Here is a 13,262-nt window from a genome sequence, read left to right on the forward strand (position 1 = left end):
GCTATTGAACAGTGCCTCCAGGGCTGGGTCCTAGTAATCCTGTTCCAGACACGGCACTCTACTTTCTTTCAAAGATTTCATGGAGCTCTTTGTTGGGTCACAGTATGTCTGGATTGTATTGTTCTCCAAGAGTGCCCTACAAGGAGATCAAACCATAGGTGACACAGGTGACATACTCTTTAGAGTGGTTGTGGTGGTCTTTGCAACAGAAGTATGGCAAATTAATTGTGGAGATTAAATGCTGTTATTGCATTTAATCGATGTCAAATCAGCAACTGTGATTTTATTAACTTCACAAGACTGGGATAAATATTATACTATACTCTACTTACTATACTATACTTACAGCAAGGGCACTGAACTACAAAAGCTATATCCGTCACTGTAAAAAAAAAACAACAACAACGCGATACTTCCCTTATTCAAAACTGTAGCCTGATAGTTAAAGCCAGCAAAAAAGCTGTTTCGAACAGCTGGCATAATACGTTTTGCATGCTCAGCTTTTGTTTTCCTAAAAACACTTGAGATCAAGAGAATGTCCGTTTTTTTCTCATAAATTTACATTAATCTCAGAAATTCTTTTTTCTTAGTTTGTCTATTTATTTATTTATTTATTTATTTATTTATGCGAAATTACTCTCCTCCCCCTGCTCAGTATTATATTTAATATACAATGGCCCTAATACGCCACAGCAGTACATGTGTGTGACAATGAAAAATGAATGGAAAAATATGCATAAATTATTATTATAGCCTCTTTGGATGTACTATCTATTGTTATATAAATATAAGCGTAGGCACCATATTTAGTTTTTCTAATGGCCTTTATTCATAAGATGCGAAATCATAAGTGACCGATTAGATAGTCAAATGCAGCGCCCGCAAAGTTGCTGCTCCCGTTTGACCAGCAGGTGCTGCTACTGAGCAACGTGCAGTGAAGCTTCGAGTAATGAACCCTTTTCCGACCCATTTGCAAAGGAAGTTTCATTGCTTCAGGAAGCTTTGTTTCGATATCACTAGAAAAAACGTCTGTGAGATATGTGAAATGGCATAGGTTGGCATAAACTGCAAATTCAACACATATTTCACATTAGCACCTTAGGGGGTTTAGGGGGCTAGAGAGAAAAAATAGTAAAAAGTAAATTAAAAATATCAGGAAAGTCAAAGAAACCGAGTAAGTTTATTATAACGTCAACGTAAACCTAAACAAACCAATGAGCCCATGTTGGAAAACTTTAATGAGATTTTAAATATCCATTATCAGTATAATGGCACGAATGTTTTTTCCTATTTAAACACCCGTAGACATGTTCACGGTCACTTTATTGAAAATCCATTGTTTCCTCTCCGGATGTATTTCAGTGTAACAGTCGGTTCAGAGTGCCGATGGAGGAGTTCGGAGTGGCGATTTTTGAGAAGTTGCACGTTTGTTTCCATTGATAATAACGATCATTAACGGTAAATTATCCGTCTTGCTGAGAACATTTTATTGTCCCAAAAATAATTACCACGATATTCACACGAATAACTCCGTCACGTAAGACATATGTAAATATATTTCAGAGAGATTTCTATCGAAAATGTAGCTAAGGTTGCTAGCCCTCACAAGTGCACGACCCTTGTCTTTTGCTAAGTAGCTAGCTGACCTGCTTAGTTGATAATGTCTGACTAAAATTAACACAATAGATAAAAGGATCTGGAATAGTCTACCTGTCTAAGAGTTAGTAAGAAATGAACTACTTAAGTAGATATTATTGAATAGAAATATCCTGAGGGAATATTAGACTGTACATTTTTTTTACTGTTGGTTGAATAATTGGTATGTTCACTAGCTGAATAGGCATTTATGTAGCTGACATTTAAAACATGCTCTTTAATAATATGCAGCTGTTGCGAAGCTTGACGTTTTTTTACTTGTTTTACCAGGTTGGTATTTGATAAAATGTTGTGTGGTCCCATGAGTGTAGATTTATTGTACAATATGAAACCGATGCACCGGCATCCAATTCATGGTAGGCTGGTACCCTTTCATATTATGTAAAAATAAATCAGCCGTTGACTGGTAATTATAAACAAAAGGATATTTCTAGCAACAGACAGGTACAAGCCACATTTTTCAGTTTCAGAATACTGACGACAACAATACAGTTTACATTCCTTTATCTAAGTAGCGTTTCATGGTGGAGCCTCTTGATAGGTTTCAGAAGTAGACCCATAGTTTCTTTTAATCTGGTTACAAGAATGTTGTGTAGGGGGTTTGGTGTGTTTGCTGGTGTAAGCGCTAAAATTAAACAACGATTCGGTGTTTTACTTGTGCAGCTTACGTTTGTACAAGTGATTAGCATTACTCTCGTGCTTCACGGGTCTAGGACTTAGGGGTGCCTTGCAGTTGCACCGATATAGTCTTAAAAAAATAAATAAATCGGTGCTTTGTATAAATGACAGCTATTTCGTAGTTTGATGGGTTGCTAAAGAACAGGAACGATATTCATAAATTAATTTTTGGCTATATTTTGCCACGTAATTGGTATTTAAATTTTATATTCTAATTTGTGCTTCTTAATTGATGTGGTTAGAAATTATTCCATGTGTTTCTATTTGGTTACATTTGTCTTTACTAAAGGCCAGCTCCATGACAGGGTGCAGATTGCAAGATTAGTGGCAGTCAAAGCGTGAGCCGCTATGTAGTCAGCCTGTGCCTCTCTCTCCACATCCATCTGCTCTGAGCCTTCATCATCTTCAAAGAATTGCCTCAGCTGCTCGTGTCGTGCCTCTTGTGTGGGTGATGGTCAGCCTGTCTCTGTCTCTGTGCCCAGCCATGGCAGCCTCATCAGAGGAGGTGCTGCTGGTGGTGAAGAAAGTGCGACAGAGGAAGCAGGATGGCACCCTGTACCTGATGGCTGAGAGGATCGCCTGGGGCCCAGAGGGGAAAGATCGCTTCACAGTCAGCCACCTGTATGCGGACATTCGCTGTGAGTCTTCCTTGCTTCCTCATGAACATGCATGCATTTGTTCACAGTGACACAAGATCTTCTTATCTAATTTAATCAGTTGCCTTGCACAATATTTTGTGCAATACGACCTGCATTCTAGTATGTTCCTTTTGGTGCCCACTCTCAGAATGCCTGCTTTCACACACTTGCAGGTCCGCATTAACACTGCAGTGTTCGGTTGAACGCACTTTTCCACCAGGCTGTCTAATTCCATCTGCTGTAAATGCATTGCAGCTGATACTACAGTACAGTAGAATTGCCTGCACAGATGGGCATTTACATATGTTTTATGAATGTGTTGCTATGTAACAAAGCAAAATTGCCCTTCCTCCTGATCTGTATACCTCCTTTCTTTTGTAGCCTGCACATAGAATTAGGTTACAGTTTCCCTGTGATAAGTCCACTATACCTTCCTTCACACTGTGACCATTTATGATAGAGTAATATATAACGGAAGATATCGCTTATGCAAAATTTGTTTTCAAATCAAAGAATGGAAGTTTAAGAGTTTTGTACTGGGGAACTTAACATCATAGCATTTCTTTAAGCAGCAGTGCAGTAACTGTCACTTTCTGAAGTTCTGCGTTGTGCCTTATTGAGTAACAGCACGTTTCCCTAGTTGAAGAGAAGGAACGTGTTGTACAGGGTTTTGCAGTGCAGTCACACTGCTGGGGGTCCAGTCTCTGCTGGCTTTTATTGCAGCCAAGCTTGTTGAGATTTGAAGAATGTGTTCAAATCCCATTCAACACAAACATTACTTAGCAGACTTTTCAGGTGTTTCTGCCTATATTAATAATTTTAGTTCAATTGAAGTTCAGTATATGTTTAGTGTCATTTAAGATGATGATGAAGTGAAATTAATAACTCAGGTAATTTAAATTCTGATATATATGGTTTGTCTTACCTTGCAAATATACATGTCCTCGAAGTAATTTGCTTCAATCTTATTTCCCTAATGGCTTATGTAATTTATTCAAGGAATGGTTGAACGATGGTTAATTTAGACAGCCTTGGCTAATTAGTTGAAGTAAAAATGAGCGTATACACTTGAACACTCACTCGGCCTGAGCAATATCCTGCACACTTTGATATAGACGGATACTGTGGTAATGCTGTGTGACTCCTGTTTTGTGGATGTCCTTTGTGTTTCATATAAGAAGTTCTTGTTTTGTGAATAAATCACAGAATAGCTGTTACTTTTTCAGAGATGCTTGAAATACTGCACTAGATTTAGTTGTTTTTAGGTGTAATATAATATGTTTTTTAGAGCATGGTTGTGCAGATTTGAGTTAAGGACTAGGACTTGGCTGGTGTGGCTTGGGTATCAACTAAGAATGCTATCATGTTGGTTCCCAAGAGTGCTGTTACCAGCACATCTCACAGGATGGATGCCATGGGGCAGATCCAGATCAAAGGGAAGAATATCCCCCAGACCAGTTTGGGAATGTTTGGAGACAATCCAGAACAAACTGGAGTTTATGGCTTCGGAACAGAAGTCTGGTCTGACCAGCCCAGCATACTGACATTCTGATAGAATTCTTTAGTGACACTTTCCCATACTTCAGTAAGCTACTGAAAAGCAGTTAGACCTTTATTTTTAGAGCTTCTGGATTCAATGCCATCCGTGAAGAGTAATTCAGTTAAATGATTGTCATATATCTGTACGCAAATCTTGATCATCTATTTTTAGTTACTGTACAACTGGGGATTTATAGTTACTGAATAGTGGTTTTTTATTCAGTAGCTCCTTCAATTATTAAATTTCTTACATAACCAAAAGGGAAGGTCCAACACCCATTGATGACTGAGGGTTGGAATCGCCTGTGCTTCTCCTACCTCATTAGTATGAGGGTCTCTTAAATTGAAGCAACATTATTGTGGGATTTTTGCCATCTTGCATTGGCCTGCAGACACATTTGGAAAGAACGACCAGTGCTCATGGCTGTGTCCCTGAATGCAGCAGCTATCGGGGTACAGTAATTCCCACCGAATGTGTCTGAATACAAGTTTTACGACCTCTCCATCGCCCAATATACACAGGTCAAAAAATCAGCCCCGATGGCAAAGCCAAAATCCAGCTTCAGCTGGTCCTTCACACTGGGGAGAGCACCACGTTCCACTTTGCCAGCGAGAGCACAGCACTGCGGGACCGCGACGCTGCCAAGGACCTTCTGCAGCAGCTCCTGCCCAAGTTCAAGAAGAAGGCTAACAAGGAGCTGGAGGAGAAGAACCGGTGCGACCCAGTCTATTGTGACCCCGACCCTGTGTCCGCACCACCCTGTCTGTAGATTGATATTGTTTGCCATGTTTGATCGTTTAATAATTCAGTGGCGTAACACATTCTTATCCAGTGCTTTTTGTTCGAAATGTATGTAATGTACATTTGAAATTGAAACTGCAAATTAACAATATCAGCAGAAAAGTACATGTCTTTGTGACTCATGCTTGTTAGAGGTAAGAACCCAGGGAAAAGTACATTTTACAGTTCTGATGCAATGTTTACTAAATATTACCTTTGATTTTCAATCCACCTGTTGTCCGGGTTATTCATAAGAGTTATGTTTACCATAAAATGAAATGTTTAGAGTTATGTCTATTGTCAGCTCAACAAAAATGTTTTAGTGGTGTGACTGATGCTCCTGTGGCATGGATATGTATGTTTTCAAGTTGCTGCTACTTATGACCTTCCAGAATGCTTCAGGAGGACCCCGTACTGTTCCAGCTGTACAAGGACCTGGTGGTCAGTCAGGTGATTAGTGCTGAGGAGTTTTGGGCCAATCGCCTTAGCATGAACTCGGTGGACCACTCCAACAGCAAGCAGGAAGTTGGGATCTCTGCTGCTTTCTTGGTAAGTCTTAATGATGTGAAACTTGACCTCACCCTCAAAAGACAAAGTAACAGAATGACAAAAGCCAACAATGCCTAATGCCAAATGGTGCCTAGTTCATCCCTGGGTACATTTGTGGCTCTGTGGGTTGCAGGCAGACATCAGGCCTCAGACAGACGGCTGCAACGGTTTGAGGTACAACCTCACTTCAGACATCATAGAGTCCATCTTTAGAACGTACCCTGCAGGTACAGTGCCTGAAAGGTCTGATTGATATCCAAGAGTTGTTGCCTGGGGTTTATGTCATGGTTTTGTTTTTCTGACTGTTGCCATTCTGAAGGTTTTGAATGTATTTATATTTTCATGAGTCATATCTCCTTTGCTTTGGAATTTAGCCTATGTCAGAGGCTCTATGGCCTTGGCTTCCTGCCTGTAATCTTGTCCTTGATTGTTCTGCAATTGACCAGAGGGAAGAGTTTGTGAGGTCATTTGATGTCTTGAATTTTATCGTGTTTTGTTGATTCCGCTCAGCTTAATTCCTCACATTTAGGACCAGAGGCAAGTTTATTACCTACAATCTGCCCTGAACCAGCAGTGTGCCAGCTCAGTGTCAGGGTGCCGACAGTAACCTGTACAGTAACCTCTCTTATTGTAGTGAAGCAGAAGTATGCTGAGAACGTGCCACACAACTTGACGGAGAAGGAGTTCTGGACCCGGTTCTTCCAGTCCCATTACTTTCACCGGGACCGAATCAGCACTGGCCTGCAGGACCTCTTTTCTGAGTGTGCAAAGCAGGATGAGAAGGGTAATGGCTTGGTTAGCGATCGGGTCTGCAGGGCATTCATTGTCCCTGCTGGCATTGTTTGGTATAGGGTACAGTGCCAGTGGGTCTCATCATGTCCTCTGTTTATGTCAAGCATCCATTATAGCTGTTCACTGGTTGGAAATGGCTGTGAAATGTGTGGTAAACATACGTTTCATAACAAGTTTTTTTTGTGTGGTCCAGGCTTAAAATCTATGGTAGTCCAAGGTGTCAAGAATCCCCTGGTAGATCTCCTGTCCCTGGAAGACAAGACGCTGGATGAGGTGGGTCTGCCTGCTGCTGTCTCCTGAACGCTGTAGAGGGCGTGAGCATCCTGCAAACAAACCCACATTTATATCTGTTGCAGGGTTACGGTCCTGCCCCCTCCACATCCAGTACTAGTAAATCTGTAAAGGAGAACAGCAATTCTGCCATCATCAAGCGCTTCAACCACCACAGTGCCATGGTGCTGGCTGCAGGTCTACGCAAACAGTGAGTGAATGGAGTGAATTGTTCAAGGGGACCGTTTGGGTCATTTCTAAGTAAGTTTAGAGTCCCTGTGATATGAATTACTGATAGTATTTGTGGGTAGGTACCAACCAGCGTAGCATATCTAGATTTTGCATATCTAGATTTTGTAATAATTCTCAGTCAGATTTTCGAGATGCTGTTATTAGACTGTTAGTCACTCCATGGGTTTCCAGTTTGGTTGAGATCAGGTCTCTGCCTGTGGTCTGGGCCCTATCTGCGCTTTAGCACGTTCCGTAGTTGCTTTAGCAGTGCACCCAATGTTGCTTCAAAAGGCAAACTTCCTTCCCAGTTGTAGTTTGGTGGCAAGGCATACGTTTTTGTAATAGAGCTTGACATTGCCATTTGTACAGTAATACTTTTGTAGAGTACATAGCTATACAGTACATTTGTATAGCTACATACATTTTTCTTTTTTAATTTTTGCATACCCATCTTGCTTTGCATGCGAGATAGACATACATGCATATACAGGTGAGAGAGATTTTTGGTGTTGGAAAGCAGAGTCAGCAGGTGTGTAGAGGCCCCAAATCATTTGGGATTAAAGGCCTTTTTCAAGGGCTTAACAGTGATATGATTATTCTATTGTAGCTTGGGCCGTTTTGTGCACTTGCTGCAGCTTGTGATACACGAGGGGCTGCGATCAGTGGGAGAAAAATTGTGGGGCTTTTTAAGCATTCTGCACTTCCTTACTTGGAAGATATTCAAATTGAACTGCAAAATGCCTCAGTCATGCGTAAAACAAGATGTACAAACGATGTGTATAACTGTAGGTTATGCATGTTTCTAGTAGCCTGAATTAAAGATTTTTTTGACATACATTTTTTCATCTGCATTTACTAGCTTAAAAATATTAATATAAACTATAAATATATTATATTAAAATATTAAAGTAAAACGAGCTCTTGTATTGGAACCTGCATCAGTATCGGCAGCTAGAACGGAATGAAAAAAATGTGGATCGGCCCATCCCTGGTTTTTATGGCCTGTTATTGGGGTAGTGCGATGTTATTTTTAAATTTTGTAAATGTACATGCTTTTAGTTTGCAGATTAACCCATATGTAGGCACAATGTTGTCATTGTCATACAGCAAATGCAACAAAAGTAAACTTTTAAAGGTTGTGTAACCTCTCTTGACTGTAATTGTAAACCCGGAGCAGAAATATGTGTTACTGCTTTCCAGGGTTTGCCGGGGAAACGGATGTAAATTTAGCTTTTGATAGTGGTGTGTGATGTATGACCCTGGTAATTGTAATATACATTAGAGAGTGGAGCTCTATGTTCTAGGGAGAGTAACGTGTCCCCTGTGTCTGTCTCCTTTCAGGGACCCTTTCAGTGACCAGACCAGCGAGACGAGCAGCACTGATGGTAACTCCAGAGACTCGGACCTCTTTCAGCCACCCATCAAGAAGGTAATGACATATGTGGGTCTAGCTTCTGATTTGACTGTTCTGTTGGGCTTGAAAGAAGCAAGTGCTATAAACCTATAATTGTCTCATTGAATCCATCCGTAAGGCTGTATTATTACTGCTTTTGTGATGACTGAATTTCTCCTGCTGCAGTGTCTCTGCAGTTATGCGGGAGAACATTAGCCATGGCTCATGGGCAAGGTCTCAAAGACGCGGTGTTTCCCCAGGTGAAACTGCAGGAGGCGATTGAGTATGAGGACTTGCAGAGAGGCAATGGACAAAAGACCGTTGCCCTGAATCTGAAGAAATCTGACAGGTTGGTGTCTTTCCTTTAGCCAGTTTTTGGTTCCCACAAGTAAAAGTAGACATTGCTGTTGGAGATTCTGGGGCAACTGAGGTTTTAACCATAATTGTGGAGTACAAAGTCACCCGCATCTGACTTGTTGAATTTTTACGTGTCCTGCCAGGTATTCCCATGGCCCCGTGCCCATCCAGAACCAGCACTACAGCACAAGCCAGGACATCATCAACTCTGTCAGTATCATCCAGCATGAGATGGCCAGTTACAAGCCCAGTCTTACTCAGGTACCGATTAGCTGCGTGCGCACTAGCCTGGAGCTGAGATTGACTTCAAGCGTGCTGATATTTGCCCTCTCCTGTCGCAGGTTATGTCCAATAGTACAGCCAGCTCAGCAATCATCGCCCTCTCACCTGGGGGTGTGCTTATGCAAGCCGGGACACAGCAGGCCATAAACCGTGGGTACTCCCCAGTGTAGCCTCCGTCAAACAGATGCAAATCGTCCTCGGGGTCTTCTTGTCACTTAGGGCTCGGTGATGACGTCTCCCCTTACCGTATTTGTGAGCTACTTAGGACAGCGTGCATTTAATCTATTAAATATTTGCATCGACATTAATTCAAGCTTACTTCTTGGTAAATTGATATTTTAAGGAAATACTATGAATTGCTATAAATACTGTAATTAGGAAAGATAACTAACTGAATTTTAGCTACTGGGTAACTCAGCTGAAGATAGTTCTGCGGCTGTGGATTTCCAGCTATCTAGGGCAGTGTTTTTCAGCCCAGTCCTTAGGGTCCCCACGCAATGCATATTTATGCTCCCTCCCAGCTTCCAGCACACCTATACCAGGTATTTTGGTGTTCTTAATTTGGCTGGGAGCTGGGAAGGAGCAAAAATTAGGGGGCCGCGTGTGACGCAGTGGCCTAAGTCTGTGTGCCTGTAATCAGAAGGTTGCTGGTTCAAACCCAGCCTCAGCAGGTCTGCGGGTCCTTGAGCAAGGCCCTTAACCCCCCAGCTCCCTGGGCGCCCATCAGGTGGCAGCCCTTCGCAGACAGCTTACTCTACAAAGAGCAAGTTGAGGGAGGCGTAAAGACAATTTTCCCATGGGGATCAATAAACCATCAGTTGTTATAATTATTATAAAATGTGGACTGCCTGAGGGTCCCTGACGACTATGAGAAACACTGGATTTGGAAACCCTAATAAAATCAAATAAGTCCTCTACTTGGACATTTTGTCTTATAATAGGAGATGATTATGTGCAGGACCCAACCATTGCTGCCTTTTCAGAGATGGTGCCCAGTGAGGTGCAGTCAGAACTGAAGCACCTGTATGTGGCTGCTGGAGAGCTGCTGCGCCACTTCTGGTCCTGCTTCCCTGTCAACACGCCCTTCCTAGAGGAGAAGGTGGGCTTCTCTCTACCTTTCTGTTTCACTTCACTTTTTGGTTTTTCTTAAATCTTTTTTTTCCTCTCTTCTCTGCAAAGGTCATGAAGATGAGGTCTAACCTTGAGAGGTTCCAGCTCACTAAGCTCTGTCCTTTCCAGGAGAAAGTCCAGCGGCAATACTTGAGCACTAATGTAAGACATGTCCCTTCTCTCAGCTGCCATGAGATACTGCAAGTCTAATCCCACTGGAACTCAGAAGGCCCTTTAACACGTGATTAGTGAACTGAAATCAAGTGCTGCTTTTCATTGGATTGTATGGGTCGGCCTAATTAATGTTTTGCTTATTGCGGTAGCCTGTTAGTAAATTATTGTACACATTAAGAAATCTAGTTTAGCTGTATATCCTTGATCCTTTTTCTCTTGGACACATTTCCTGCAGCTTACAGGCCACCTGGAAGAGATGCTTCAAACAGCCTACAACAAGTTCCATGCCTGGCAGACACGACGAATGCTGAGAAAGACCTGATGGATCAGGGGATAGTGGACAAGAGAGGAGCGACAAGCCTTCTCTCTCCTGGGCCAGCTGGCCTTCTGCGATCCACACTGGACCACGGGCCCCATGCTTGGTCTGCATTGGGGCTGGGATATCGGTGCCATGGCAACTCTTGATTGGTCGGCACCGATGAACACTAGCACAGGCGATATTCATCTATTTGTTGTTTTTAAATTCTCATGGGTGGGGGGAAAATGGGGGGGCACGCCTATCTGAGTTCTCTCTAGGATGTAGCAGAGCCAGGATGCCGGAATGATTGCAACAAGCAGTCTGACAGGCGGGTTCTGTGGAGGGAGCGGCTCACCTCAGGTACCGAGTGAAGGAAGCTGAAGAACTGAGCTGCTGCTGTTAAGTATGTTCGACTTACCCATAATGCAGTGCAACAAAAGAGGAATACAAGCAAAGAAGATGTTTGGAAGAAGCAATACTGTAAATGAACTGCCTGTGCTGTCTTTTATGTAGCTGTCACATGGCCATCGCTGCACTGGCTTCGCAGGGCCTGCACCTGTAGGCTTAACAATGGCTGTTTTGTTAGGCTTGCACTTGTTTAGGAGCAAATAGAGGAATGTGTAGAGCGATTCCAAGCTGTCGCCACCACCCTTCCAGTGGTTCGTCAGGTATATTTATCTGTCTGGAATGCACAAGCGACGCCTGCGGGGATATCCAAATGTCCATCAGTGACAGCGACTCCAGTGTGCGCGCTGTCGTCTTCTGCCTTTCTCGCAGTGCTCTTTCACTTCTCTGACAGTTCCTTCTTTGAGAAGACCTGCTCGCTTCAATGTCATTCAAGAGCAAGATAGAGGAATTCCTTGAGCAAAGCTAAGATGTCCATGTCGTGGTAGCCATCTCCGAGTTTACAGACCCGGCCCCCCCGCGAGTCCCAGTTCTGTTACTTGCACTGAAGCGTCCCTCGAGCTGTCTCCAATCTACACTCTCTGCCCCACATCGTCCAACTGGGGAAATGTCACAGAACTGAGCCTGTCTACTGGTCCAGCAGTATCTGGTGGTCAGTGTTAAGCAAGACAAACATTTAACCAATGACTGATGGTGATGGAATATTTTTTCCTATCTGTCCTGTATCTCTTTGACTCAGAATTGACATCGTTGGAGATTCTTTGACTGTATACATGGATTGATTAGTGGTTTTAAGTGGTACCATCTCCACTATACTTTGTTATTGTAGATAAGTTAGTGGGGAAAAGGAAGCATAGCTACAATCTGGATGTTTCTACCGCTCAGAAACATGTAAGAAAATGCACTCAGTGTTAATTATTCTTTTGCTAAAGCCTCTGAAAAGGTCTGTCCATCTGTGAACTGACTGTAAACTCTTGGCTGATTTTTTTTTTTTGCCCTTAGAACAGCAGAATGAAAAGGAGTTTTGATGTCCGTCTTCAGCAGAAGGTTTCTGTTGGCACGTGCTGTTACAGTCAGTTGCCTTTGGTGCCATGACTAGTGCAATAGCTTTGCTGTTGAAGCATTTTCGTATTGCTGTTTGCCTGTGTGAACATGCCATCCTTTGAAACTTTCAAGTTTTCATGTTGTTCTCCATCACTGGTTGATGTCAATTTTGCTATTAACATACCATAAGCAGAATGGTCTGGCACATATGCACCAACCCAAGGCTGCTGCCACTTCATACTCGCAGTGCTTTCATCAAATGATATAACAAATATGCAAATCCCAATTTTAGGGGGAAAAGTGAGATTTGCTTTGCCTTTCCTTTGTTATCTACGGTTGTACTTGAGTGAGCTGTTAGCCACAGTCTCCAAACCCTGTTTTGACTCAACATAGTCACTGTAAATGCAGTCCAACTTCTTTGTTTTATTTAATCCTGTAATTTTGCAAGCATCTACTGGCTAGATCCATAAAGTGATTTTTTTTTTTTTTTTTTGCTTTTCATCTTGGACAACCCAGGATTCCACTCTTGTTTTAGTATAACTCTGTTTTGCGAAATGTCATGGTGGAAGACGATGTGAGTTTTGGGAGTAGTTTTAGAAATGATCTGATACAAATGTTCCAGAAATCGCTTCATAATTGTATCCTGATATCGGCACTGAAATTTCTCATAGAATAACTGAGTTGTTTGGGTTCTGTTGTTGGGGATGGGTTTTCAGAGGCAGGGCTCAGTGAATATGTTTTATTATGCTTTGTCTTAATACTGTATGAATACACCAGTATGAAGGGAAATCTTATCATTTTTGGTGTTAAGATTTGGACAAAGAGAATTTTTTCAAGAATAACAGGTTTAAATTAAAGTAATTTGGTTTACAATTAAAATTGTCTAATTTTAACTGTCTAATAAAGATATGCAGAATAAGATTAAAGACAGGATAATTTTTTTCAGTTTTACCTGTGCTAAGAATTTCAGTCCAACTGAGCACGAGTGAGTTTGAGAAGGAAAAACAAAAGTCCAGTGTTGTATCAGTGTATCACATCCCTTGGTCTGATGGAAACTTCCACAAG

General features: G+C 42.0%; 1 protein-coding gene across 1 annotated transcript; it reads left to right on the top strand.

Moving 5' to 3' along the window:
- The first annotated feature begins 1,158 nt into the window (after positions 1-1,158).
- On the top strand, positions 1,159-13,123 carry gtf2h1 (general transcription factor IIH, polypeptide 1). The gene is made up of 16 exons (XM_049030488.1): positions 1,159-1,174; positions 1,363-1,458; positions 2,817-2,972; positions 5,034-5,226; positions 5,685-5,841; positions 5,975-6,068; positions 6,476-6,625; positions 6,827-6,906; positions 6,990-7,114; positions 8,476-8,563; positions 8,788-8,876; positions 9,028-9,145; positions 9,226-9,316; positions 10,150-10,265; positions 10,346-10,438; positions 10,686-13,123. The coding sequence occupies exons 3-16, from the start codon at positions 2,819-2,821 to the stop codon at positions 10,770-10,772; spliced, it is 1,635 nt and encodes a 544-aa protein (XP_048886445.1). The 5' UTR covers positions 1,159-1,174; positions 1,363-1,458; positions 2,817-2,818; the 3' UTR covers positions 10,773-13,123.
- Positions 13,124-13,262: the final 139 nt, after the last annotated feature.

The sequence above is a fragment of the Brienomyrus brachyistius genome, chromosome 11 (genome assembly GCF_023856365.1).
Source record: "Brienomyrus brachyistius isolate T26 chromosome 11, BBRACH_0.4, whole genome shotgun sequence".
NCBI classification, from domain to species: domain Eukaryota; kingdom Metazoa; phylum Chordata; class Actinopteri; order Osteoglossiformes; family Mormyridae; genus Brienomyrus; species Brienomyrus brachyistius.

Coding starts and splice junctions, on each gene's coding strand:
- gtf2h1 (XM_049030488.1), top strand. CDS start 2,819: ATGGCAGCCTCATCAGAGGAGGTGCTGCTGGTGGTGAAGAAAGTGCGA. Junction 5,842..5,974: donor GGATCTCTGCTGCTTTCTTG/GTAAGTCTTAAT, acceptor TGTGGGTTGCAG/GCAGACATCAGGCCTCAGAC. Junction 6,626..6,826: donor TGCAAAGCAGGATGAGAAGG/GTAATGGCTTGG, acceptor TGTGTGGTCCAG/GCTTAAAATCTATGGTAGTC.